This window comes from Lytechinus pictus, chromosome 14 (assembly GCF_037042905.1).
Source record: "Lytechinus pictus isolate F3 Inbred chromosome 14, Lp3.0, whole genome shotgun sequence".
Classification (NCBI taxonomy): Eukaryota; Metazoa; Echinodermata; class Echinoidea; order Temnopleuroida; family Toxopneustidae; genus Lytechinus; species Lytechinus pictus.
This window is the reverse complement of record NC_087258.1, coordinates 18580145-18606883: the sequence shown is the minus strand read 5'-3', so window position 1 is coordinate 18606883 and position 26739 is coordinate 18580145. Positions and strand designations below refer to the sequence as shown.

At 37.9% G+C, this 26739-nt stretch overlaps 1 protein-coding gene across 1 annotated transcript; it reads left to right on the top strand.

Annotated features, from left to right (window-relative positions):
- On the top strand, positions 1 to 26739 carry LOC129276156 (spermidine synthase-like). The gene is made up of 8 exons (XM_064109289.1): positions 1 to 147; positions 2161 to 2281; positions 4733 to 4825; positions 5601 to 5754; positions 11472 to 11555; positions 18690 to 18835; positions 20455 to 20577; positions 21980 to 26739. Exons 2-8 carry the CDS (start codon positions 2237 to 2239, stop codon positions 22025 to 22027), a joined length of 693 nt encoding a protein of 230 aa, XP_063965359.1. The 5' UTR covers positions 1 to 147; positions 2161 to 2236; the 3' UTR covers positions 22028 to 26739.

Sequence of the window (26739 nt, the reverse complement as noted above, 5' to 3'; positions counted from 1 at the left end):
GTATTTCAGTGTGTGCGATACAGACGATCATTCGAAACCCGATCTTTTTTAAGCATAACAGAAGTGAAAATTTCTCCTTTTACTGCTTACAAATGACAGAGCTACCCTCAATTTTTAGGAAATATGACACTACAAGAATTTTCATTGGTAAGAAATGTGAATTTTGACAGTTCTGTGGGAGATTTCTTCCAGAGCAAACTTTGTTCGTGCAGCACCGTACTCCGTTGAAACTTAACTACATGCATCGGCTGCGTGGACTAGGTGCTAGCTAGCTAGGTATGCTAGACTGCCATTGATTCTGTGTGTGTGTGTACGTCTCTGAGCTGTGTGTTTATTGCAGAAAATGGCGCAAATTTTGCAATTCGAAAGAAGAAATTAATTATATTGCTTTTTTTTTGTCTCTTTTTCTTTTCTATATTTTGATGGTGAAATATGGGGAATCTTTCTAAAATATAATTTCCATAGGAGAATTTTGCTTGCCCGATTCGGGCCCGGGGGGGGGGGGGGCACTCGACCAAAAAAGTGGTAGGGGTGTGCCGCGGGCGAGGCAAAAAACAGGGGCCTTGGAGCGGGCTTATTGTAAAAAGGAGGGTCCTCGGAACGGGCTTCGGAACTACAATGTTTGTGAAAACGGGGGTCCTCGGAACGGATCTCCGTATCTCTGTGAGTGCGTATGCATCCCTATGGAACGGGCAATCGTGCATGACGCAGCTAGCGCGGCCTCCGCCGGGTGCGCTCGCACTTAGGCGATGGTCGAAAAGCGCTCTACGGCTGCTTTTCACAAAAATTGCAGCTCCTTGTAGCAGATCAATGCGACCGGAACGGCGTAACGAAAAATATGCGAAGCTTTGGAACGGATTTCTTTCTTCTTTTTTTCTCGATAAGAAGGAAATGCTATGCCTTGGAGCGGCTTTCTTTGTTCTTTTTCTCAAAAAGACAAAAATGCTATGCCTTGGAACGGAAATTTGAGTGTAAAAATGGGGGTCCCCTCCGCGGCACATACCCACTATGCATTATATACTGAGTGCCCCCCCCCCCCGGGATTCGGGCAAGCAGTTTTTGTCTTTGCTTCAAAACACTTGCCCGACTCTAACTTTTACTGGCCCCGGGCGATCGGGCAAGCGCTTATGTCGCACCCTGATGGTCCAAGGTCATTTTGGGTCAATGGACATAATATTTTAATATCTTATTAATGTTTCTTCTGTGAATAATTATTCATAGCTGTTTTTCAAAGGAAGCAATGCTGCTATATCGAATTGCATAATGCAGGCGAGACTGCCAGAGGCGTTCCACTTGTTTATAGATTTGACAATAAGGACCAACTTGACTGAACCATATAGCATTAAACAATGCTAATTCCACATGTTCAGGGAGGAATAAATCGTATCACTTGACAATGAGGAGAAAATTAGAATATTTCATATAATAAAAGACAAAAAAAAATAGTGAGTGGATGACATAGTCTCCTTATTTGCATACCAGCCAGGATGTGCATAAAACTGTAACTATGAAATTAAGCGAAATTTTAAAATGTCATAACTTTCTTATTTTACATCCGATTTTGATGAATTTTTCAGTGTTCTGCTTGTTGGATTTTTCTCTTTTTAGTCAAATCAACTTTTTGTTGGGGTGGACTTGTCCTTTAAATATTGTTACCTTAGACATATGGTTATGTTTTGGCATTGGATGCGGCATTCAGTGTACAGAGAGTGATGAGTTTGGCAACGAAGAAACTATCACATTTCATGACATATTATCTTTTCAGTAAGACGTATGGCAATGTTTTGGTGTTGGATGGTGTCATTCAGTGTACGGAGAGAGATGAATTCAGCTACCAAGAAATTATCACCTTTCATTATTGGTATTGGTGGTGATTTTTTACCTGATTGCTAAGAGAGCATGAATGCTTGTAAGCAAGCAACCAGAGGACCGACGGCTTAAGGTCCTCTCCGAAGGACCTGGTACTGACGATTAATGCCTTACCAAAGGGCACTAGCGCACCAAGTGGGAATCAAACCCGGGTCACCGGAATACGAGTCCCCCGCTCTACTGACTGAGCTAACGCGTAATGTTTTGGCGTTGGATGCGGCATTCAGTGTACAGAAAGTGATGAGATTGGCAACGAAACTATCACATTTCATTAACCTATTATCTTTTCAGCAAGACGTATGGCAATGTTTTGGTGTTGGATGGCGTCATTCAGTGTACAGAGAGAGATGAATTCAGCTACCAAGAAATGATCACCTTCCTTGCCCTGAACTCTCACCCATGCCCTGAGAAGGTAAGTGTGAACTTTAAAGGGGAAGCTAACCTTGGTCATCAAATGTTGTATTGGAAAACATAAAAATAAGAAAAACAGAATAGTGAAAGTTTGAAAGAAATTAGACAAGCAATAAGAGAGGCTGCTTTGAAATTGAGATCCCTAAGACTATCTAAATTCCAAATTGGCAACTGGGTAAGTAAATAATGACAAGGGGCAAGGACAACTTTCCCATAGGCCATGTACTTGATAATCAGGATTTTGTGGTTTTCTCCTAATTACCTATTCCAATGGGGCAGTAATCTAAATATAATCAAGGCAGCATACTGTTTTATGTCCTCATGAAAGAAAAAATTAATTTGAAGTAAAACTTATGAAAAAATTGACATTTTGGCCATTTTATACATTGGAGTAAAAGGAAGAGTAGTCCTTGCCTTACATCAGTATGACATCATAAATGCGGCCAATTTGAAGTCTCCGTGGGTGTAGTAATTACCGCTTTTTACAACTTCAATACATTCATAACTTTCTTATTGTTTGTCCGATATTGTTCAAACTTTCAGTTTCACGTGTCAACTTGTCTGATTTTTCTTTTTCTTCTAAAAACAACTTTTTATTTGGGTTGGATTCCCCTTTAAGATTTGTGCTTTAAAGGGGGAGCGAACTGTGTCTGTGTGTGGTCTGTCATTGACTGTATGCATAAATAGTGTAAGCTGGTAATTTTGTCTTTTTCTTTATACATGTATCTTGTGTTTTCTTCTCATGCGGTTTTACACTTCAGTTTAAATTGTCTGAGACTTTTTATTATGTTTCATCAATGTTTCATTTTTTCATACATGTGTAAATGATGTGTCTCCATTATGATGAAATGAGTTGCGGCAATAAATAACTAATGCACTTAATCAGTTGTCAATTCAATTGTTTAAGTTCTTGGTAGAAAATTTTTGAATAAACCTAACTTCATATAATAAAATACAAAAGAACAAGTGGGGATATGACATTAGCCCATCTAATGAATATTCATAAAGACGTGCCTAGAACTGTTTCACCGGAATAATGCAAATTCAATAACTTTGTTTTTTGTTATCCAATTTTGATCAAATTTTCAGCATATTGCTCTGTGAAATTTACTCTATTTATTGAGATATAAATATTTCCAGCCTGGACCATCCCTTTTAAACACTGTATCACATATGCTTTTCTGTATTTGTGATCATCAGAATTATCGATTTTGGGATAAGATTTCATGATTTTACAATGATAAGTTTACATTAATGTACCAGATCTATATGTATAATAATATTTTGGCAATTAAACCTGGATTTAATAGACTTTCTCATGAAATAATTGTTTGCTGCAACTACTGTCTTTTACCTTTAAAAGGGAAAATCATCCTGATAATGAGTTGGTTTTTTTAGGGATGATCCGGGCTTAAAATATATTTATCTGAATAAATAGAATAAAATTCACAGAGCAAAATGCTGAAAATTTCATCAAAATCGGATAACAAATAATGAAGTTATTGAATTTTAAAGATTTGCATTATTCCGGTGAAACAGTTCTAGGCATGTCTTTATGAATATTCATTTGGTGGGCTGATGATGTCATATCCCCACTTGTTCTTGTGTATTTTATTATATGAAATTAGGTTTATTCAAAATTGTTCTACGAAGAACTAAAACAATTGGATTGATAACTGTTTCAGTGCATTAGTTATTTATTGCCGCAACTTATTTCATCATAATGGAGACACATCATTTGAAATGAAACATTTATGACTTCATGTAATAACATAAGAAAAGGGAAAGTGGGGATGTGACATCATCAGCCCACCTAATGAATATTCATGACGATGTGCATATAACTGTTTTCACAAAATATTGATAAACTTTAAAATTCAACAACTTCATTATTTGTTATCTGATTTTGATGAAATTTTCAGAATTTTGCTCTGTGAATTTTACTCTATTTATTTAGATATAAATATTTTCAGCCTGGACCATCTCTTTAAGTGAAAATATTGAAAGATAATATCGAAAAAGATGTGATCAATATCCATCAAAGATTAAGAAGAGAGTTTTTTTTTTTGGGGGGGGGGGGATTTGGGGCAATTCTAGAAATGATGGTCACCCCAAAGGATTCAATTTTGGGAATTTTAACGGCGAGTGGGATGCCATAAGGGCGACATTGCCCATCGCCCTCATGTAACCTGATTTCTCACCAGACGCATGAAAGTCTGTAGTTTGATCCCCGGCCATGGCACTTACACCAGTAAGCAAGGCATTTAATCAACAGTACTCTTATCCTGCATTCAAATAAATGGAAATGTACGCATTCTGCATACATGTAACTATCTGTGCATTTGCTTAAAAATAAAAATCCTACTCTGCATCTGAAAGAGGGTCTGTAGTTTTCATTATGACCTACTAGGCTACATGTATGCATATGTCCATCTTTCCTTGCTACTTTCAGGTTCTGGTAATAGGCGGGGGTGATGGAGGGGTCATCCGGGAGATCGTCAAACATCCAGATGTGGACTCTGTTACACAGTGTGAAATTGATGGGGTAAGGAATTATCATGGAATAAAAATTCATATCTTATGTCTCCTTCCATTCCTAGAACATGCATTAATGATTCTTAAAACACAGCCCTAAGTCTGGTGAGGAATTTTCAAAAGGCCAAATGTTGCAATCCAAACATTAAATGCAGGATGTTAAGAAGGGGCTGCATAATACTACAAAAAAAAGATTATTTAGATTTTTTTTTATTTTGCAATTTTCATACCTAAAACAGATTTTTTTTTACAACAGATTTATATTTCGGATGTTTGTAATAACTTGTTGACAATAGAAGATTTTAAGCTTTAAACATATTTTCTGGCATGATGATTTATATACTATATTGTTTTCACATGAACAAGGTCAAAGGTCATTTAGGGTCAATGAACTTTGATAATGTTGGGGATATTCGTTGAATTGGCATCATAACTTTGAAAGTTTATGGATCTACATATGTAGTTCATCAAACATAGACATAAGGGATATCAAGTATGTTTTGCACACGTCTATTGGTCAAGGTCACACGATTATGGTCAAAGGTCGTGTTTGGTCAGTAGACGTAGTATTATATCATCATATGAGCATTTTATTTTGTGAATAAGTATTCAAAAGCTGGTTTCAAAGTCAGCACTGTTGCTATAATGAATCGTGTAATGCAGGAGAGACTGCCATAGGCGTTCCACATGTTTAAATTAAAAACCCTGTTCACTTGTAAAATTTTGAATTATCATTTTTTACTTTTTGTCATTTTTATCCATCTCGATTTTCTTGAAAATTTCAGTGTGTTGTAGAAGTTTCCAAGAAGTACCTACCTAACATGTCTGCAGGATATGACAGCCCAAAGCTTACACAACATATAGGTGACGGGTTCGCCTTCATGAAAGAGAACAAAAATGCCTTTGATGTCATCATCACGGATTCATCAGATCCTGTCGGTGAGTGACTTTGAGAGAAATCTTTTTTTAAATGTACCCTCAAAGACTCCCCACCCACCCCTCGGGGGGTGGGGGGGGTAGCATTCCTGCAGGGAACCAAAACTACTTGGGGGTGGGGGCTAGAGGAGGTGGTTGAAACTATAAGATTCCTGAGTGAAGTGTGTTTTCTTGATATCTTGTAACTATTCTTCAAGTTGAATAACAATAACATCGAAAGCATATACATGCCTATCACAAAGACATTTATAAAATACAATCTATATTGATAAAATGGCTAAAAAAATATTTAAAAAAAAAGATTCCTGAAGTGACGCCGGAATGCAAGTAATTTCCTGAGGGGCACAGCCCGTATGGAAAATGGTAGCATTTTGACTCAGCCATATCAATTGGTCAAGCTACAATTTATCACATGGGTAATTTTATAAAATATGTACATGTATGATGGGGTGTCCAAACTTCGCGCACTTTTCAAAAATATTCATCAGGCTGATTTTTTTTCACAAAATATTCATAATTCATACAAAAAGAATTCAAGAAATAGTTACCACATTGACGGCAAGATCGTAAAGTATAAAATCATGGACGAAAATGTGAAGTAGGTCAAGGGCTTTCGCCGGTATCGCGATCTCAAAATTCTATTCCGATCGGCGAATGCGCGCTGTGCTGGAAAACCGTTCAGAAAAAGTGTGACCTAACTTCGCGGACCAAAGTTTTTGTGGAGATTTAAACAGAAACTCAAGCTGAAAAAGTGAAAAATTTATATCAGATTGATGGCAAAATGCTATAGAATCGGTTAGTACCATATTTAACTCACATTTTTGATGATTTATGCTTGCAAAATGGTGATATCGTGATGCTTGTTGAGAATATCAGATTTCTTCAAAACGGGCGCTAACGGCGACAAATTTGCCGATCTTTTGCCAATATTTTCATGAATACTGAACTCATCCTAAAGAAACTTACACCAAAGGGTAATTTTAGGTCGCTTTTCACGTTGGTGATGTCAGATTTTAAGGACATTGGCTAGTTTTTTAGATAATGACCTTCCGCGAAGTATGGACACGCGCGAAGTTTGGACTCACTGCCATACATCTCTGGATATAATCATTAGACCATACAGGAAATGCTCCAATTCAAATTTCATAGCTTGAGCAATTTGTGAAGGGAAGGAAAAATGGAGAATGAGGATTGAAACTGTGAGATATATATATATATAATCTAAAAAAGGTTGATATTTTTTGTTGGGGGGGCAAGGAATTTCCCACACGTTGTATTTTATTACATCGCACAGCATAGATGTAATCTTCTCTAAGCCACACAAATAAATTACCATGGCTTTAGCAAGAAGTAGTAAGTGGTGGATGGGAGTAGGAGAGTAGAATTGAGGGAGGAAGATGCACCAAATAGAGAAATGTGGAGTATGGAGTCAGGGTGACTACCCTCAGACTACCTATTGTTTACAAGGGCTCCCACTTAGAACTAACCATGATTTTGAAGTTGCATATCACTCATCATCTCCTTTTTTGTTCAGTTCAGTTGCTGTTTCATAAAGTTCATAAGCACTAAGCCTGTCCTTCCAATTTGTAGCAACATTTCCTTGGAAGCTAAGGGGTCCTGGGGGTTTCAAGTTCAACCCTGCCATTTTTGCTAAGAAAAGTTATCACTAACTCCTGACACCATGTGAAGTATTCATATACTTATTAGACACTGGTATCAGCCACGTGTCTGTAACTATAAGAGGCACAAAGAAGACGTCTGACTCAGGAGATGTGCAGAGTAAGAGTGAGGGTTTATTGATACAGCCTCTCTGGGCTTTCCCTGTTTCCAGTAGACAAAGAGAGTGATTGTTACATCATCAAGTTCGGGAAGCATGCCTATGAGCAAGCCCTGTGGTCGGGGTAAAGTCCAAATCGGCTTCAAATCTCAGCCAATGATGACATCATTACGATTTGGAATTTAATTTTCTTTTATTCCTACGGGGAGGCTCGAACTAGACTGAAGTTTTATATTAGTATAGTCCTACAACTATATTGAATTGCTAAGATTTTATTTATTGGAATGCTCATATCAAATGTTATTACAATTTCTTTGAAATTTTGATCACAGCGAATGGCAAAGTGTGCACTAGGCTTTAGTTTGAGTTGCTATTCAGTGCATTTTTAGCATTATTCCTGAATAGCCCCCCCCCCCCCCCATTCATCTTGCCAGGGTTCAGTGCAAGAGTGTCATTGAGGAATGATTAGCTGGCATTAAAACCCCAGACTCTCTGTCTGTTCAAAAGGCAAAACAGAACCACTCAACTGTAGAGCTGCCAAGAGGTTTCCTGTACAGCGCCTATTAAAATATACAGACGAATCCGGGGACCGTTTCATAAGTTTAGAGCGGCTTTAAGAACGACTGGTGATCCTTTCTTGCGTGCTGAATCATCGCCAATGGTGTGTACCATTTACCACAAGAGAGGATCACCATTCTTAAAGTCGCTCTTAACTTACGAACAGCTTTATGAAACACCCACCCGATCTCTTTAGTTCTCTGCTATTAATGGCGGTGAAAATCGGGGGAGGGGGACTTCCAAAGAAGAATAAAAGCACTTTAGATGGGTCATGCAATGAGCTAGGTGCATTTATATGTCAATGCATACATTATCTTTTGTTAGGTATACCTGCTTGAAGCCCCCCCCCCCCTCCAAAAATTCACAAAGCAAAATGCTGAAAATTTCATCAAAATCGGATAACAAATAACGAAGTTATTGAATTCTAAAGTTTATCAATATTTTGTGAAAACAGTTATATGTACTTCGTCATGAATATTCATTAGGTTTGGTTGGCTGATGATGTCACATCCCCACTTTCCTTTTTCTTACGTTATTACATATTTTCTTATGTTATTACAATTGATTTATTTTTTCATACATGTGTAAATGATGTGTCTCCATTAGGTTGAAAGAAGTTGCGGCAATAAATAACTAATGCACTTAAAAAGTTGTCAATCTAATTGTTTTAGTAGAAAATTTTTGAATAAACCTAATTTCATATAATGAAATACAAAAGAACAAGTGGGGATATGACATCATCAGCCCACGTAATGAATATTCATGAAGACATGCCTAGAACTGTTTAACCGGAATAATGCAGATCTTAAAAATTCAATAACTTTGTTATTTGTTATCCGATTTTGATCAAATTTTCAGCATTTTACTCTGTGAATTTGACTCTATTTATTGAGATATAAATATCTCTAGCCTGTATCGTCCCTTTAAGGGTTCCTTTAAGGGTTGCCTGACATAGTGCTATATTGCCACTTGGTCTACACTCACTTTGTCTGCTTTCTTTTGATCTCATCCAGCATGGTCCAAGCCTAGTTCGTCTAACCATTTGGTCTGAAAATGCCATGCAGCCCATTTTTCATTTTGTGCACTTGCCAGCAGGCAAAAAAAACCCAGCCGATTTTGGGGGCTACTATTCACAAATTACTGCCAGTCTGCTACATTGGATGAGCGTTAACATTGCAATGAAATAAATGGGGATTTTCTGGGGCTCTGTACTTGTAATGTCCAGGGCTGGAATTCAATTGGAAATATTGATTTTGTAAGTTTGTTACTTAAATGCTTAAACTCATATTAGGGTCTTATCTACGTCATGAGAGCCCGTCGGACTAATGCAATGAAAGTCTGGACAGCACAAATTTGACCGAACTCGTGATCGTTATTTACTTCGGGTCGTCGCAGTTCTAGTTTCCAACAATCCCAATTCCTAGACTCTTAGCAGGACTCATGATTGCTAAACCAAAATGAATAACCTCTGTGAAGTTACACGTTTCAGAGTGAAAACGTGCAGTTTACTTCTGGTTGGTTAGTTACTGTCTACTAACTAGTGCTCTCCTATATTAGACCTCCCAGACATGCCAACGTCTATTACATACCACCCCCAGGCATGCAGCCAAGTGAAAGACTTGAATTCCTTCTCTGGTCTGAGATTATTTGATTTCCCCATGATTTGTCAATGGAAGGTTGCTTTAACACATAGTGCATCCCACAAAAAAAAAAGGAAACCCATTTTCAGATAATCTTCTTTACTATTGATACTCATGGCAAGAGTGGAATCTCATCTCTAATTAGAAACTAGCCACTCAGCAAATCATTCACACATGGCAGATTACAAATGGTGAATACTGGGGCATATCAAAAACGATTTGCACAGAAACTCACGTGTGAATCTGAATCCTTTCTCATTTCAGGGATTAGTGAGAGAAACTTTAAAAAAATACAAAAGAAATGCTAATGAATGAGCCAGTCGCCGAATAAGCATGTTCATCGTATCACAAACCAATCTTGTCCAATATTTCTGCGCAACCTGGTTTTGACGTTAAAATTTAAAACTTGTTTTGCTCATTAATGCGTGATGTGTTAGTCACATATTAGGTATCAAAATATAAAAGAGGAATAATTGAATCTTAATTAATTTGCCCGGTTTCCTTTTTTTCTGGGATGCACTATAATAAATATAAAAAATATATACAGGCCTGTCACCTCGTTCTGTGCAAACAAAGTTTTGAGCACGTTCAAAACTATTCTGTGTGAAAATCAGACTTGCGTGCGCTTCTGCGGGCAACTGCGTGGGAGATACGTGCGAAATACTGTCAATGCGGGCGACCTGCGGGTAGCAGAAATAGTTACTCGCAGGTCACACACAAGGCTTGCACAGAAAAATGTAACAGGGCTTTAATAAGTGCACAAAGCACTTAGCAATATATAAAGACCCTGTCACGTCGTTCTGTGCAAACAAAGTTTTGAGCATGTTCAAAACTATTCTGTGTGAAAATCAGACTTGCGTGCACTTCTGCGGGCAACTGCGTGGGAGATACGTGCGAAATACTGTCAATGCGGGCGACCTGCGGGTAGCAGAAATAGTTACTCGCAGGTCACACACAAGGCTTGCACAGAAAATGTGACAGGGCCTTAACAATGAATAATTCTACTTTCCAAGTGCTTTACACTACAGTTACAATAAATGAAGTGGGTGTTTAATACAGAGAAAATAAATAGGTTTTAGCTTGTTTAATGAATAGCCGGGATGATGTTAAACGATCTGATAATCATTACCATCTGCTAATTCAATATGTGTAATTATATATATATAGGGCCTGTTAATGGTGTTTTAGGAATATTCTAGTCAGCATGCATGATTTGCCTATTCAATATCAGATTACATGTATAATATGAATAATGACCATGATAATAATAAGAAGAATAATAATTAATATTGTATTGCTTTTTTGATGGGATACAAAAAATATTCCACTCAAGAGGGACAATATTGCGCTCATCTTTGATTTATGCAACATTCTCCGAATCGATGAATATTTCTAGTATCCCATTCTGAGCTATGCAGTATAATATTACCATGGCAATGTATAATATCTACAGGACCTGCTGAATTATTATCATTTTTCAGCAAAAATCAATGCATTGCTTTGACCCCTCCACATGTAAAATATCTTTTTTCTTAATGTGAAGATGTATTTTTATTTGTGGGAAATGAAGTTGAAATTTGATTGATCCTAGAAGTGTTCCACATGTAAGGGACAACATAGCACTGATCTTTGATTCATGCAATGTTCTCTTTAAAAAATCTCTCAACTCGAATTTATATTTCTGGTATCCCCTTTCGAGCTATGCAATATAATATTTTTACCATGACATTGTTTAATATCCACAGGACCTGCTGAAATGCTCTTTGAGAAGGAATACTATGAGTTAATGAGGAGTGCTCTAAAACCAGGAGGAATCGTCATCACTCAAGGTAAGAAGCATGCAGAATACAACACACTAGGGCCGTCTGCACCATCCCGAGTTTTCAAATTAGCGCGCTATTTCTGACCCGGCAAATTATCTCGTTCTGAACAATCTCGAGATTATTTGCAATGGAGACGCAATTATCGCGCTAGTTCGTAGAATTAATCTCGATATTGCAATCCCAAGTCAACTTGGGATTATTTGCAAAATAGTGCGCTATTTCACGAATTATCGCGCTAATTCGTAGGTGCAGACGCACTCGGGATTATTTATTCACGGCTTCAGACCATAATGCATCGATGCCTCGCTCGAGCAGGAATTGCTCTTCTTGCGATGGTGGAGACGGGGTTTCTTGAATCTCGAGATTAATCGCGAAGATGGCCGATCGGGCTAAAATCTCGGGATTGGGCAAACTCGGGATGGTGCAGCACCGCCTTCTGAGGCACCAAAAAAAAGAAAAAAATGTTATATTGGAGTAACAGGTCATTGAAAAATTGGGCTTACAGGGCAGTAATGTTTATTGTTTCCCCCCCCATCTGCATGTGTGATACCACTATTTGCATATACACCCCCAACCAGGGGCAGATCCAGGATTTTTAGAAGGGGGGGGGGGCAATTTCCCCAAGGAAAAACTTTACAAGCTAAAAAAACACTTCTGTTTTGACAGCATTTTTACATTACAAATTTTAATTGTGCCTCTCAAAGGGGGGGGGGGGTGGCACAGGCCGGCTGTGCCCCCCCCCCCACCCTGGATCTGCCAGTGCCCCCAACACTCGCTGATGACAGGTTCATTTTGCTATGTTAAATGGTTACCCATATACCCCAGCCTTAGAAAGCTCAAGCACCGCCTCATATACACAACATACTAGGATGCCAGGTGGGTGTTTCATAAAGCTGTTCGTAAGTTAAGAGCGACTTTAACCCTAAAATGGCCGGGGGGGGGTTGAATCAACCCCCCCCCTCAACATTTTCTTAGTGAATTAGAGCAAAAAGTATGATTTATGCATAAATTAGCATAATTAATTCATATAAAATAAAATCTCATTATTTTTGAAAATTTTACCATACAGCCTTGTAGATTACATCGCACACTACCAGCGTGCAAATTTTTGCGGCGCTCGCGCGATCGGCGGCCGAGATCTCAGGGGGGGGGTTGAATCAACCCCCCCCCCCCCCGGCCACAGAACAGCCAAAAAAGCCCGGCCTAGTTAGGGTTAAGAACGACTGGTGATCCTTTCTAGTGGCAAATGGTATATTCATTGGCGATGGTTTAGCGCGTATGAAAGGTTCACCAGTCGTTCCTAAAGTCGCTCTTAACTTACGAACAGCTTTATGAAACGGCCCCCAGGAATACCTTTACTGCGTAACGGTAAGACGCCATGTTGAGGTAAACAGACATCGCTACCGCTAGGCTCACTAGCAGTTGTGCGTGTGTTGAGAGGCTGGCAAAGCTCTTGGCCTATATCGCATGGAGAGCATTGTACACATACGTTAGTAAGATTACTTTTCAGTCCCATGTTTTAAATTCCATTGCAAATCATCACAATACATGATATTGATACTATAGACAACAATACAAAGAAATAAAAATTAGGGTCTGATGTGTTATGCCAATCGGTGGAAATCTCTCCCAAAAGGTAGGGGGGACAAGGGGCTGGAAAATTTGACAAGCAAAAAAGAAAAAAAAAAGTTATCATCCCAAAAGTAAGGTCATCTTGTCCTAAAATACATGTTATATTTCTATTTTGAATGATAGACTTCTTACCATCATAAAAGACCAAAAATAGTAGGGGGGGGGCATTTGATATTGTGTCCCCCTACTATTTTGAGTAGGGGGGACACGTCCCCCCTGGGATTTCTGCCCAACCTGATGCCAATACAACAATCTTTTTTTTTGGGGGGGGGGAGTTGGGGGCCTTACATGTAGGTGTAAATTTACTGAGTTGCGAACTGAAAGGAAATAAGAGGAATGAAATCTTTAAAGCCCATCTAAATATCTGGTAAAGGTTCAGCAAAGTGAATTATACTGCAGTGTCATCTACAAATGTTCCAATGTCACAAAAATGCAGTAGGCATTGATTGTGTTTTGCAGCTGTTGGAATTTATATTTTGCCATTTGTTCAGCCGTTAAAGTTTAAATTTTGGCTTCTAGTGCCCTCTCATTTTCATTTGAAATACCCCTTTGAGCACTTGCTGTATGGATTGAGTGAGCAATTAAAGGAGAATGAAACTCTTGGAGCAAGTTAGCTTTTGTGAAAGCAGAAAAATCAAAGAATAAGATCAACAAAAGTTTGAGTAAAATAGGACTAGCAATAGAAGAGTTATGAGCATTTGAATGTCGAGATCACTAATGCTATGGAGATCCTCCCATTGGCAACGCAACCAAGATCTATGATATCACAGATGAACAACTCTCCCCTTTTGGACACTGAAAATATACCCCAAAACATCTCTTTTTGCTCATACGCATCATATGACAAACGATTCATCAATGATATAATGTTGTGAAACCTCTGTACTTGTCCTCTCATAAAGAGAACACCTCACCTTGTGATAGATTCTATAAAAGTGAGAATATAAGTGAAATAAGTACTAAAGCAATGAGGGAGTTGTACGTGTGTGACATCACAGATCTTGGTCGCATTGCCAATGGTAGGATCTACATGGCATTAGTGATCTCAATATTCAAATGCTCATAACTTTCTTATTATTCATTCAATCTTCCTCAAACTTTCAACAATATGTTTCTTTGATTTTTCTCTTTGATATGGATTCAGCTGGTTTCAAGGGTTTCATTCTCCTTTAAGGTATTAAAAAGCTACTCTTTAAAGTGCCACTCAGATATCTACATCCCTTAGAAAAAATTACCAGATGACAAGACCTTGGATCTCGTCATGTCTGTTACCTGTTGGAGAGATGATCAGATGACAAGAGCTTGGATGTTGTCATTTCTCCCATGGGATGTAGACATGATTACATCATATATGCATTTCACACTGCATTTCCTTAACCCCATACTATTTGCTTAGCCGGGGTTAATGCCTTAACCCCGGACTATCACACAGCTCATGAATAATGATGATATTACCAGACAGTGTGCGATTAACGTGCAATTTCGACTTCTGTGATTGGCTAATGCTAAGCCCCACTTTTCCTTAGCCCTGTTACGTTTCACACTGCATCTCTTAGCACCGCAATTGTGGTGCTAGCACCACAATAAGCTGGCTTACCCTGCTTTTATGCAGGGCCAGATAGTACCGTACTATTTGCCGTGCTAGCCCACTTTGCTAAAACATGGAGAAAATTGGTGCTAAGACCCCCCCCCCCCCCTTTGTCCCACCAATTTCCCAGGGTTAAGGACAAAAAGTGCAGTGTGAAAAGCATATAAGATCTTGTCATCTCATGTTCTTATCCAAGGATTGTAGACATGACAAGATGATTATCTGAACATCCGGGTGGCACTTTTAAGCTTCCATATTACATAGATTATATCCTGAATTTTTCAGCCCATTCCCATTCTTGAGAAGGCGTTTTCTATATTTAAAAAAAGACAAAAATATGCAGACAGTTTGTTTGATTAGGCATTAGATCGAAAAAAAAAAAAATCTGTAAATTTATCCAATAAAACACAATGGTAGGTTATAGCTTTCACATCATAAACGTTTTGGGGCACAATATGCATTCATATTAACTAGTAATCAATTTGAATAGTGACTGATTTTTTGTGGGGGGGGGGGGGGTAATTACCAAAACTGTAGGTAGGCTTTAATCATCAGTTGATTTATATAAAACAGGAAAAGAAATAGTATGGTGGGTAGGCCTAAGGTAAGGACTAAATACAATGTTCAGTCTGTTTATTCGAGGGGGGGGGGGGTTTACCAAAACTATAGGTAGGCTTTAAACATCATTTGATTTATATAAAACAGGAAAAGTAATAGTATGGTGGGTAGGCCTTATGTAAGGGACTTAAAGGCAATGTTCAATATGTTATTCTAGGGATGTTTTATTATATGTGAGGTCATAAAAAATTTTGCAGTCACTGATTCTTTTGTGATGTGTTGTTAAAGAGATTATCTCATTCAATGAATGGTGAATTCTTTCAAACTGTCACATTTTTTTCCTTTTAAATGAATTTGAATAGTGACTTCTTTTTTTTTGGGGGGGGGACCAAAACTAAAGAAAGTCTTAAATATTTAGTTCAGTTATTAAAAAAAAAAAAAAATAGATCAATAAAATGTATCAAAGTAGTAGATCAGCAAATGTTTTTAACAGATTTCAGTATCCGAATTTTTAGAATGATTGTTTGATTTTTCATTCTTATTTAAAGATAAGGGCCCTGTTTCAGCAAGACTTGTTAATAATAACAAATCCACAATTTCTGTAATAAGTTCATTTTCAACCAATCAGTTTGAATCATTTCAGTAACTTTAATTTGTTATTATACCAAGTTTAAGGGAATGGGTTCATTAATAATAACAAATCCACAATTTCTGTAATAAGTTTATTTTCAACCAATCAGTTTGAATCATTTCAGTAACTTTAATTTGTTATTATACCAAGTTTAAGGGAACGGGTTCATTAATAATAACAAATCCACAGTTTCTGTAATAAGTCCATTTTCAACCAATCAGTTTGAATCATTTCAGTTACTTTAATTTGTTATTATACCAAGTTTAAGGGAACGGGTTCAATATCTTATGTCATAGGTGTGAATTTGGAGAAAAAATCCACTTCAAAATCATAGTGATTTGGGAAATTATCATGTCACGCCTAAGAATAAGTGTATGTTATAAGGTTTTAAAATCTCCAAATGACCTGGAGGAGGGAGGGGGGGCCCACATACATTGAAGAGTGGATACCATGCGTGACCAAAAAAACACGTATAAAGGATGTCTTTAAAAAAGGGCACGTTACGTACGTAACGTAATAAGGGTGTCAAAAGCACTAAAATAATGAAAAAAGGGTATCTATTTCGCTAGGAAAGCTACGTGTTTAGGGTCAAATTTGCGAGGGTATAAAAAAGACAAATGCTTTATAAAGGATGTACTTTTTGCCCCAACAGTCAACATTATGTGTTTAAAGTCCAATTTGCGTGCGGTGTGGCCGTACTAGACCCAATGATAAAACCGACGTCCGTGACATATAACAATTAAAATATGGCTGTACTTGTTTAGGGGTTCAATTCAGGGAATACTTGCCAAGGGTATCGTTTTGTTTCCAATACTTGTTAAGGGTAGGGTTTCACATGCCAATACTTGTTAAGGGGTGCATTTTCAGAATATGGAAAATACTCGTTTTGGGTGCTTTTCGAGACCCCATGGCCGCGCATGGTATCCACCCGTATTATGTACTGCGTAGTGCACAGTACAGTAATGGGGAGGCCTAAATGTAAATGTAAGGGACTAAACACAATTTTCAATCTGTTTATTCTAGGGATGTTTTTGTTATATTTTTTAAATGTGTGGTCAGAAGAAGGGCAGTCTCTTGCAGTAACTGATTCTTTTGTGATGTTGTGTTCAAGGGATTACCTCAATATGAATTCTAGCAAACAGCAGTTGGGGTTTCCTCCAGGGCTCGTAAAGTATATCAACCGGAGCGTTGCTCAACGGTTGCAAGAAATTTCTCAAACATTTTTCATTGTCACAGAGAAAGCAGAAAGGTTGAAGATAATTAATTGTAAATCTATTATTTTCATAAGCAGTTGCTAGCATTTGCAAAATCGGTACCGTATCCCTGAAGCTCTTTTTGATTATCCAATATCCTAGCTACCACATGGCTCCTTTAAATTTGACCTTTTTATTTTGCAAACAAACATTCACAAGCATTTGTAACAATCATCAGAAAGATTGGTGAATCTAATATGGCAACAGTCACAAATACACAATGAACTTGAAAATTGTGGGTTTTTTTTTTACCTTCGCTCAGATGGAAGAGTTCTTAAATTTTTACTTATATTAGGGGTTACAGACCTAAAAGAGGGAGCCCTTTAAAGGCACCATAGCATTGTGTGCCCTCTGGGTGATATGTATCAGATTTACAGGAAGTATTAAATAATGATAATAATAAAATTACTTTGCAATGAAAATATTCATTTAACTATAAATGCTTTTCTAATCTTTTGGGAGATCAGCATTCAAATTAAGGTACAAACCCCAAAACTACTTCTTGTGCTACTCTTCCAAATTTCATTCATGTACATATATATGAATACATTCGATTCTTACAATCCAACCCTCTCACAAACCTGTTAAGTCCTTCCCAGAAAACCATGTACGATAATGAGTAGTCCCTTTCACTGCTGTAAATCTCATAAGTTTTTGCTATTTGAATGAAATTCAGCCAACCTGTTTACTCAATTTTTAATTGGATGAAAGTCTGCTTCCTCAGAACCTTATATATAAGGACAGCCCAAACCAGACATTATTAGGGTGACTGCTTGCAAAAATAACCAATGGACAAAGTTTGATTACTATTTCCTTTTTAAATTTCAAATTTTAATTTTAGTGTTAATATAAACATGATGCACAGGCATGAGTGTGTTTTAGTGGCAACACAGCCCACTCAAGGGTATTTACAATGTGCTTTTGCATCATATTGTGAATACTGGAGATGCCTGCAGTGTCACTAGCATCCCACATTGACACCTGTGCTTTATTTGTTTTATATAATGTGTCTACAATATGAATTTGTAGTGGAAAGCTTGTTCAAAGCCCTCCAAATTTTCTTTGATCTCACAGATGAAGAGATCAAACCTGTTTTCTATTATGAAATCACAGGTACGCTGTAAATGCATCTAAATCATTGCCATAGCCTTTTCTTTGAAATAATGTATTTCAGATTGCCTCTCAGATTTTACATGCTAGGGGGGAAAATGATGCACCTAAATGACCAGTCCTGCACTTAGATATGCATGGCTGGAAGATTGTGGGAATTTAGCAAAATTTCTGAGGTGTTGAGTTACTGTTTAGTGGCCCAAACATAGTGTAGTAGTAGTAGTGCGTGTGTAGCGCTTTATAACCGAAAGGAAATGGCACTACATCATGTGACTATTGGATTGGAGTGGATTGAACATGTGACTTGCATACTCACTTGCTATTGGCTACATCCTTGAACCCGTTTTTTTTTATCTGTTTGTTTTCAGGAGAATCATTATGGCTCCACCTGGAGCTGATCAAGTCAATGCAGAAGTTCTGTCGTACGTTATACCCAGTAGTAGACTATGCCTTCACAACGGTACCCACGTACCCTTCTGGTCAGATTGGCTTTACTCTCTGTAGTACGAATCCAGTAAGTAAATGTGATACGATACTGTCTTAGTTTAAAAAATCAACTTATGTTAATAGGTCTCAAGGGGGGTTGATTCAAAGAGGCTGTTCTCACTACGTTCCTAAAACTAGTTTAGTGGAAACTAGTTTAACGCGTATTGAGAACGGTCGAAGCGGTCTTGGAAGCGATTTTCCAAACAAGTTTGGAAAACCACCTCGCGATGTAGTTTTCAAGATCGCTTTGCCTCGTTAAACTGGTTTTAGCGTAAGTGAGGACACAACCGTTCTCCGGGAAGCGATCTTCGCACATTTTGAGCGCGCTACTCCACACGACAGGTGTAAAATGACTATGTTGCGGATTCGAATTTCGCGCGAAACGTGTTACCCCACTGAGAGCGTTTCCATAGCAACAAGAGCGATTTACGTGAAGTGATTTTGAAAACCACTTTCGTGAGATCAAGTGGGAACGCTAGCAAAGCGATCTTCCAAAGTGGTTTCCTGAATCGGTTTCCAGTAAACTAGTTTTAGAAAGCGTAATGAAAACGGCCTCTAGGTCTTCGGCCAGAGAACAGCCAGAAAAGCCCAGCATGGTTAGGGTTAAAGCCCAATGGTTTTCCCTCTCCTTATTCCGCCATCCTTTCTGGACTGGTCACATGATAAGCCAGAGGCCTCTTCTACATTTATGTGATTCTGTTTATTCTTATATTTATGTAATGATAATACCTCATTTCGTCAGTGATTTTACGAACTGGCTCAAACCTCCTCTGGTCTCCAAAACATGATTTCGAGATAATCACGTTCAAAGTTTGAATGTTTTTCAGACCCCTATAACTTCACGCTTTGAAAGAAACCAGATCAGGTATTTATACCAATTTAAAGCATTCATTCTATTTTATAGTATGCAGAATTTTGTCCGCAATTCGTATTTGAAAAACAGGGGGTTTGAGTTATTTCGTAAAATCATGCACACTGATTTTTAGCGGCACAAACCCTGCGCAATCCACGGTTTGAGCCAGTTCGTAAAATCTTTCATGCGATGAGCATGATTTTTAGAGGCTCAAACCCTGTGCAAAGCACAAACGCGCAGCATCTAGAATAAAACGAATTTGGATCTGAAATTTGGCAAATCAATTGAGCGAATCACAGACTTTCAGAATATACAAAAAAAAATTTTTTTCGAAAATTAGGTTTGAGCCGGTTCGTAAAATCACTGACGATTTGTCAAGTCCACCAGTGCAATCTTTGTTTCATTTTATGTTTAGTCATGTGCACAAGTACAATTTTCTTGTTAATTTGATATGGTGATGGTGATATTTTTTTCTCTCTGATTGCTGAGAACCCATGAATGCCTTTGAACGAGCAACCAGAAGACTGAAGGCATAAAATCCTCTCTGAGGGACCTGGTAATGAGGATAAATGCCTTACCGGGTGGTTGTTGTCTTGTAAATGGTATATTCATGGGCGATGGTTTAGCGCCTAAGACAGGATCACCAGTCATTCTTCAAGTCACTCTTAACTTACGAACAGCTTTATGAAATGGCCCCTAGAGGGCGATAGTGCACCAAGTGGGGGTCAAATCTGGGTCACCGGATTTCTATACCTGAAACTCGAATTGTGATTTAATTTTCTCTTTCACCCCAGGACACGAATTTCGGAGAACCTTTGAAGAAATTATCCGACGAGCAGATCAAAAAGATGGGACTAAGGTATTACAACTCTGACGTACACAAAGCTGCATTTGTTCTTCCTCAGTTCGCAAGAGAGGTGAGTTTTTCGAGGTTACCACCGCCGACCTGGGGGCGAGGGGCAAAGTGTGAAAAATATGTGGTCGTGTGCCCTGAATGGGACAATAGTGTATCATGAGATCCTTACTGTAAAACCGACGTGTATTCTGCCAAATACCAAAAATGACTGAACACTTTCTTCGTTGGGATAATAGCAATTTTTTTAAAATGACGTATGAATTAATCAGTTCAGTTCATTTATTTTCCATTAAAAACTTAATCAAAATAAATACATACAAAATTCATGAATAGAAATCGAAAGGACCCCAAGAACAGCATAGTTTGCAAGCATGGGGCCCTGTACAATAATTGACAATCATGCTCATCTCGATGATTTAGAAAGCACTATTCCTGTTTGCAAAACAATATCTAGTGGATTAAATAATAACAAGTTAATTTGTATATCATTTAATGCTATTTACAATCAGCTAGCATCAGAAAGAGTAAATGACAATTTCACTTGTCAGTTTAGACCAAATTGCCTTCTAAAAATCTTCAAAACTCTAATCGTGGTGCCACTATTTTCTCCCACACCTGCTAAAAATGTATGTCATACAAATGACAGAATAGCAGTTTGTCTTCAGACTAAGTCTATATCGACGTCATTAGGAAGCTTTAAATTTGTGACACAACTTCTATGACATGGATATTTGGCAAAATTATTTTTATGCACTTGCTCAGAACAGCTCCTCCTTGTCTTGTGCATCCACATAACAGTGTTGTTGGCCAGATATGGCATCACTTTAATAATAATAAGAAGAATAATATGTTCCATTTATATAGCGCAGCTACTATAATTGCATATACTCTACTGCGCTTGATACTTGCTCTCATGTTATTACCCCTGCTAAAGCGTCAAGGAATAAATCCTGCCGGGTACCCATTCACTTTACATGGGTCGAGTACAGCATGTGGGTGAATTTCTTGCTGAAGGAAAACACACCATGACTGAGATTCGAACCCACGTCCCTCTGATTGAAAGAGGAGGGTCATAACCACCTGACCACAACGTCCCCACTTTAAAGTGCCATCGACTTCTTGAGATGGCAAGCTACCCCATCTCGACATATAACGTATGTCAACATGAGATGATACATTATTTCGCCGAGTAGCCTATCACGCCATGTGGGCTTACATGAAAAGTTCTACATGTGCGCCAACATGGCGAGATACATTATCTCGCCAAGTACACATACATCTTTTCATAAAGTCAACTTGGGAAGACATTACAACATTTTATATATTTACTTTAAATTAAGATCTCATCATGAATATGATGTGACTTGAAAATAGCTTGATTATTAATGTAATACATGCTTATAAAACAAATAGAGAAACAGTTGTGGAACCACTGTGTTTATTTTTATCTCTTCTGTTCATAGGCACTCCGGGAGAGCAGTGAAAACGGAGCTATGGAGGACGATGCCTAATTGGACAAGATAGATCACTTACATGTACATGCTGCAAAGTGAGACCACACTTTTTCATCTCGTATCCTGGTCCTGTTTCATTGAGGCTTGTTATGAGAACAAATATACACGATTTCTGTGACAAGTTTACCATCAGCCAATCAAATTGAATGATTTTAGTAGCTTTAAACTGTTATTGCAAGTTTGTTTTTACAAGAAGTTTTATGAAACAGGCCCATGAAGTCAAGCTAAAGCTTCGTCTTGAAGCTGGAATATTGTTATGGGAGATTCCTATGACCCTGTTCTCATTGCAGTCCTAAAACTAGTTTAGTGGAAACTACTTTAAGGTGTAATGGGAATGCTTGAAGCAGCCTTGGAAGCGATCTTAAGTGGTGTTCCAAACCAGTTTGGAAAACCACCTTTCGATGTGGATTTCATGATCGCTTTGCCTTGTTGAACTGATTTTAGGGTAGGTGAGGACACAACCGTCTTTCGGGAAACGATCTTCAAACATGTTGGGCGAGCTACTCGACACGTTGTGTGTAGAATGTCTATACACGGCAGTTTTGAATTTCACGTGAAACATGTGACCTCATTGAGAGCATTCCTGTAGCAACAAGACCGTCTTACATGAACTTTTGGGCCATTAAATGGGAATGCTAGCAAAGTGATCTTCCGAATTGGTTTCCTGAACCGGTTTCCACTCTTCTAGTTTTAAAACTGTAATGAGAATGGAGTCTATATAGTGGCCCCTATGTCACAGTTACAACAGCAAAATTGATTGATGGTCTATCTTTAGAAATAATTATCCGTTCTGTCAGTTGAATTTGGTTCCACCTGTGGCATTATTCTGAAATTATTTTCTTGTTCTTGCATAGGGTTCAGGTATTTTTGCTCAGGAACTTGAACTTACCTTTTGTTTACCAGTAGGATGGGAAATTTCTAATTTTTCATGAAAATAAAAATCATGGAAAATAATTTGTTCAATATTTTTGACAAATATATATTTTTTAATTCATTTGCATGAATAACACTTACTTAATATGGTCCGATGGTAGTGGGTTTGACCCCTCTCAAGTGTATGAATTCACATTGTGATAGTATTAAATATCAGCTCTGTAGATCTGAGTGTAGTATGACCTTTCATGTGCATGTTCTTGAATATTACAAATAAAGAACTTTTCTTGTGTTATGGTGACTGTATTGGCTTTGAGGCTTTTTAACAACATATATGTTAATATTATTGATAACAATGTATTTTCTTTTAGGTGTATTTGTTTTTGCTTCGGTGGTGAAATTTCACTCATTAAAAAATTGGTTTCCACAGGTGAGGATATCATCCCCCGGGGGGGGGGGGGCACTCAAATTATTTTTTGATGGGGGTGTGCATATTTGTTTTTTGCTTCGGTGGTGAAATTTCGCTCATTAAAAGATTGGTTTCCATAGGGGAGGATATCATCCAGGGGGAGGGGGGTGGCAGTCAAATTATTTTTTGAAGGGGGTGTGACTCACGAAACTCTGAAATGGGGATCTAAGGAACTGACTAAAAAGGTAAAGTACAGGGATCTTGGGATGGGAAGTAAATATATACTGCGCAGTGTGAAAAACGGTCTACGGAACGGGATCACGGCACTGTAGGTACGGTGCACCATAGCGCTCTGCATGCGCCAACCATGCATGGAGCGGCTACTAGTTACCGGTATATGTAGGGAGTTGCGAAGCCGTACCGAATGTGCATCTCTCACATGCGGTGCGGGGCTGGGCGGCTTTTGTCATTTGGAGTATCTAGAGAACTGAAAATTAGGTCTGAAAAAGGGGGTCATATGTGAGAGCCCCACCCCCCCCCCAGATATCATCTGTAAAAGATATCTTTATAGGTTGGCATGGTATACATATTATCAGAATACCGCCCCCAGTTTTGCCCCCACCCACCATAGGTGGTTGCCGGAGGCATTGGCCTGAATTCACAAAGGTGGTTTTGTAAACCTACGGTTGAGTCCATGGTTTATGCAGATTTACTGTATAAATTACGCTTATTTACAGAGTATATTAAAAAATGTCCATTGATGATGCGCGCTTTTGTCACAGTGCACCAAATTGATGCCTCTTACCATAGTTAAAGAGTGGACTCATTAATTCTAAACAGTGGACTCATGAATAAAATAGCATGGATAACCATGGCAACAGGCGTCAATTTGACGCACTGTAAGAAAAGCGTGGATCAGCATTGGACATTTTTTAATATACATGGTAAAATAACCGTAATTTTAACAGGAAATCTGCATAAACCATGGACTCAACCGTGGGTTTTCAAAACCACCTTTGTGAATTCGGGCCATAATGTTTTTGAGTTGTCTTTCCTGATTTCTTTTTCGATATCGGTTCAGAGAACTATTCATGTATTTGAAATATATTCTGAATATATTCAGTCAATTTATTTCATACAAACTGTTTAATTTTTTTTTTCTTGGAAGGAATTTCATGTTAATGTGGAAACCCACTCAGGGATTTTTTGACTTATGAGAAGTCAATCCTAACTGTTTGTGAAAAATATACTCAACTGGTTCACCTTGATGAATTCAATTTAAAATTGGTATTCAAGGTCAAGCAATGTGAGAAACAGCTTGTTAAAACGTCCATACATGTCTTGATTTGGTTTGGTTGCATTGTGTGCATCACACAAGATTTGTGTATTAAAAGAAGAAGTTTATGCTAAAAAGAGTGCTCTCTCTTATTTTAGTTTTTTTTGTATTTTAGGAAATGTTACTCTTCTTAACAATGTCATTATATAATTGAGAGATTTATTATTATCTTATTTTATTATTTTTTTTTTTTAGGGGGGTATATGCAGCTATGCTTTTAATGTTCTTAATGTTCAGTATTTTGCAATTTAGAATGAAGACACGCTGGTACCACTGTAACATATCGAAGCATGAGAGTAAAAATTCTCTACATGACCCGGGAATAGTTACAGAAAGAGATCATCATGAGAGCAGCAACTAAAAGAATTCAAGCACACAGAGCTCTGTCCTTTTGTTACCATTCCTTCATGTGAGAATATATCGTGCTGACCAATTCAGTAATCATGTAACGTAATGTTTAAAATGACCATGATATGAATGTCTAGATATTGAAGGACCCGATAATGGGCAGTGCCCTGTGTAATGAAGGGTTGTGATCGATTCATCGATTACAAATATGCAGAGCCTGCAGTGCCAACGTCTAGAAAGTATACATCAGGGACTCAGGGGGGGGGGTGTTTCGTAAACTTACTGACTTGTGACAGTGACTTAATGTGTGATGTCTCTGGTGATGTTTTCTCAGGAGCTACTAATGATAAAATGGACTTACGACCCTTTCTTGTAGTAAATGACAGGGGCCGCTGAAGCGGGGGGCTGCAGCCCCCCCCCCCCCCACTTTTTTCCAAAACCATGTACAAAAACGTAAAAAATGACTAGATCTATATGATTGTGATTTTTGCATGGTCAGCCCCCCCCCCCCCCACTTTGTAAACCGTTCCGCGGCCCCTGAATGACATATATAGGTATATAATATGATATATATATTCATACCTTGGTCAGCTCGGTCTACAACTGACAGTTTCTATCAGGCAGACAGATATACATGTATATATATCTTCAGATTTCATTTATATTGATCATTCGTAATTCCGAAGCTTCGTTATTCCAAAGGTTCGGTTATTCCGAAGCTTCGTATTTCCGAAGCTTCGTTAGTCCGAAAACGAAATGAGGTTCGTAATTCCGAAGGTTCGTTAATCCGAAACCGAAACGAGGTTCGTAATTCCGAAGGTTCGTTATTCCGAAAACAAAATGATTAACGTACCTTATTTTGTTTTCGGACTAATGAACCTTCGGAACAACGAACCTTATTTCGTTGTTGGATTAACGAACCTTCTGAACAACGAACCTTATTTCGTTTTCGGATCATCGAACCTTCGGAAAAATGAACCTTCGGAATAACGCCACAAATGTTCGGATTAACGAACCCTTTTAAGTTTTCGGATTAACGAACATCGAGGTATAGGCAATTTACGTGTTTCGGAATTACGAAGTGTAACCTGATCATTAACTATAAGAAAGGGTCAACAGTCATTCATAAAGTCACACGCAACTTACGAACAGCTTTATGAACCTTCAATTAATTTGTAAGTATGATCTACTTTTATGTATGTATCATTGATTTAATTGTGTGCTATGCTTCATCAAAATTGTTCCCTGTAACAAGTATTTGACTGTAATTTTTTTTTCCATTTTACCTCAAGAAAGGATCGCCAGTTATTCAAAAAAGTTTTATGTACATCCGAACAGCCTATGACACACATCAGTCATGCATTATGAAATATTATTTATTTAAAAATGTATGTTCATATCCATCGAAAGAAAAAAATATGTAATATCCCTTGGTCAGTAGAGTTACCCTGGGAAATAACATCCTCTATACTTTAGCATTTTCAAATATTTTTCTTGAGTTATTAATTTATATACCCTTATTTTATTTCAGTATTGCTATTTCAATACAGGGTTGTTCTTTACTTAATGCATTTTTTTAAGGTATATAGACTTTTGTCTCTTTTTTACTTCCCACATTCCAAAGATGTGGTCAATTAATTGCTGAAACTGGTTGAAGGGAAACTTATTTTTCAGCCTCTATTTTCCAAAGGTAGTGTTTATTTGTAATAATCGTGACATTTAATAAATATATACTGCATAATA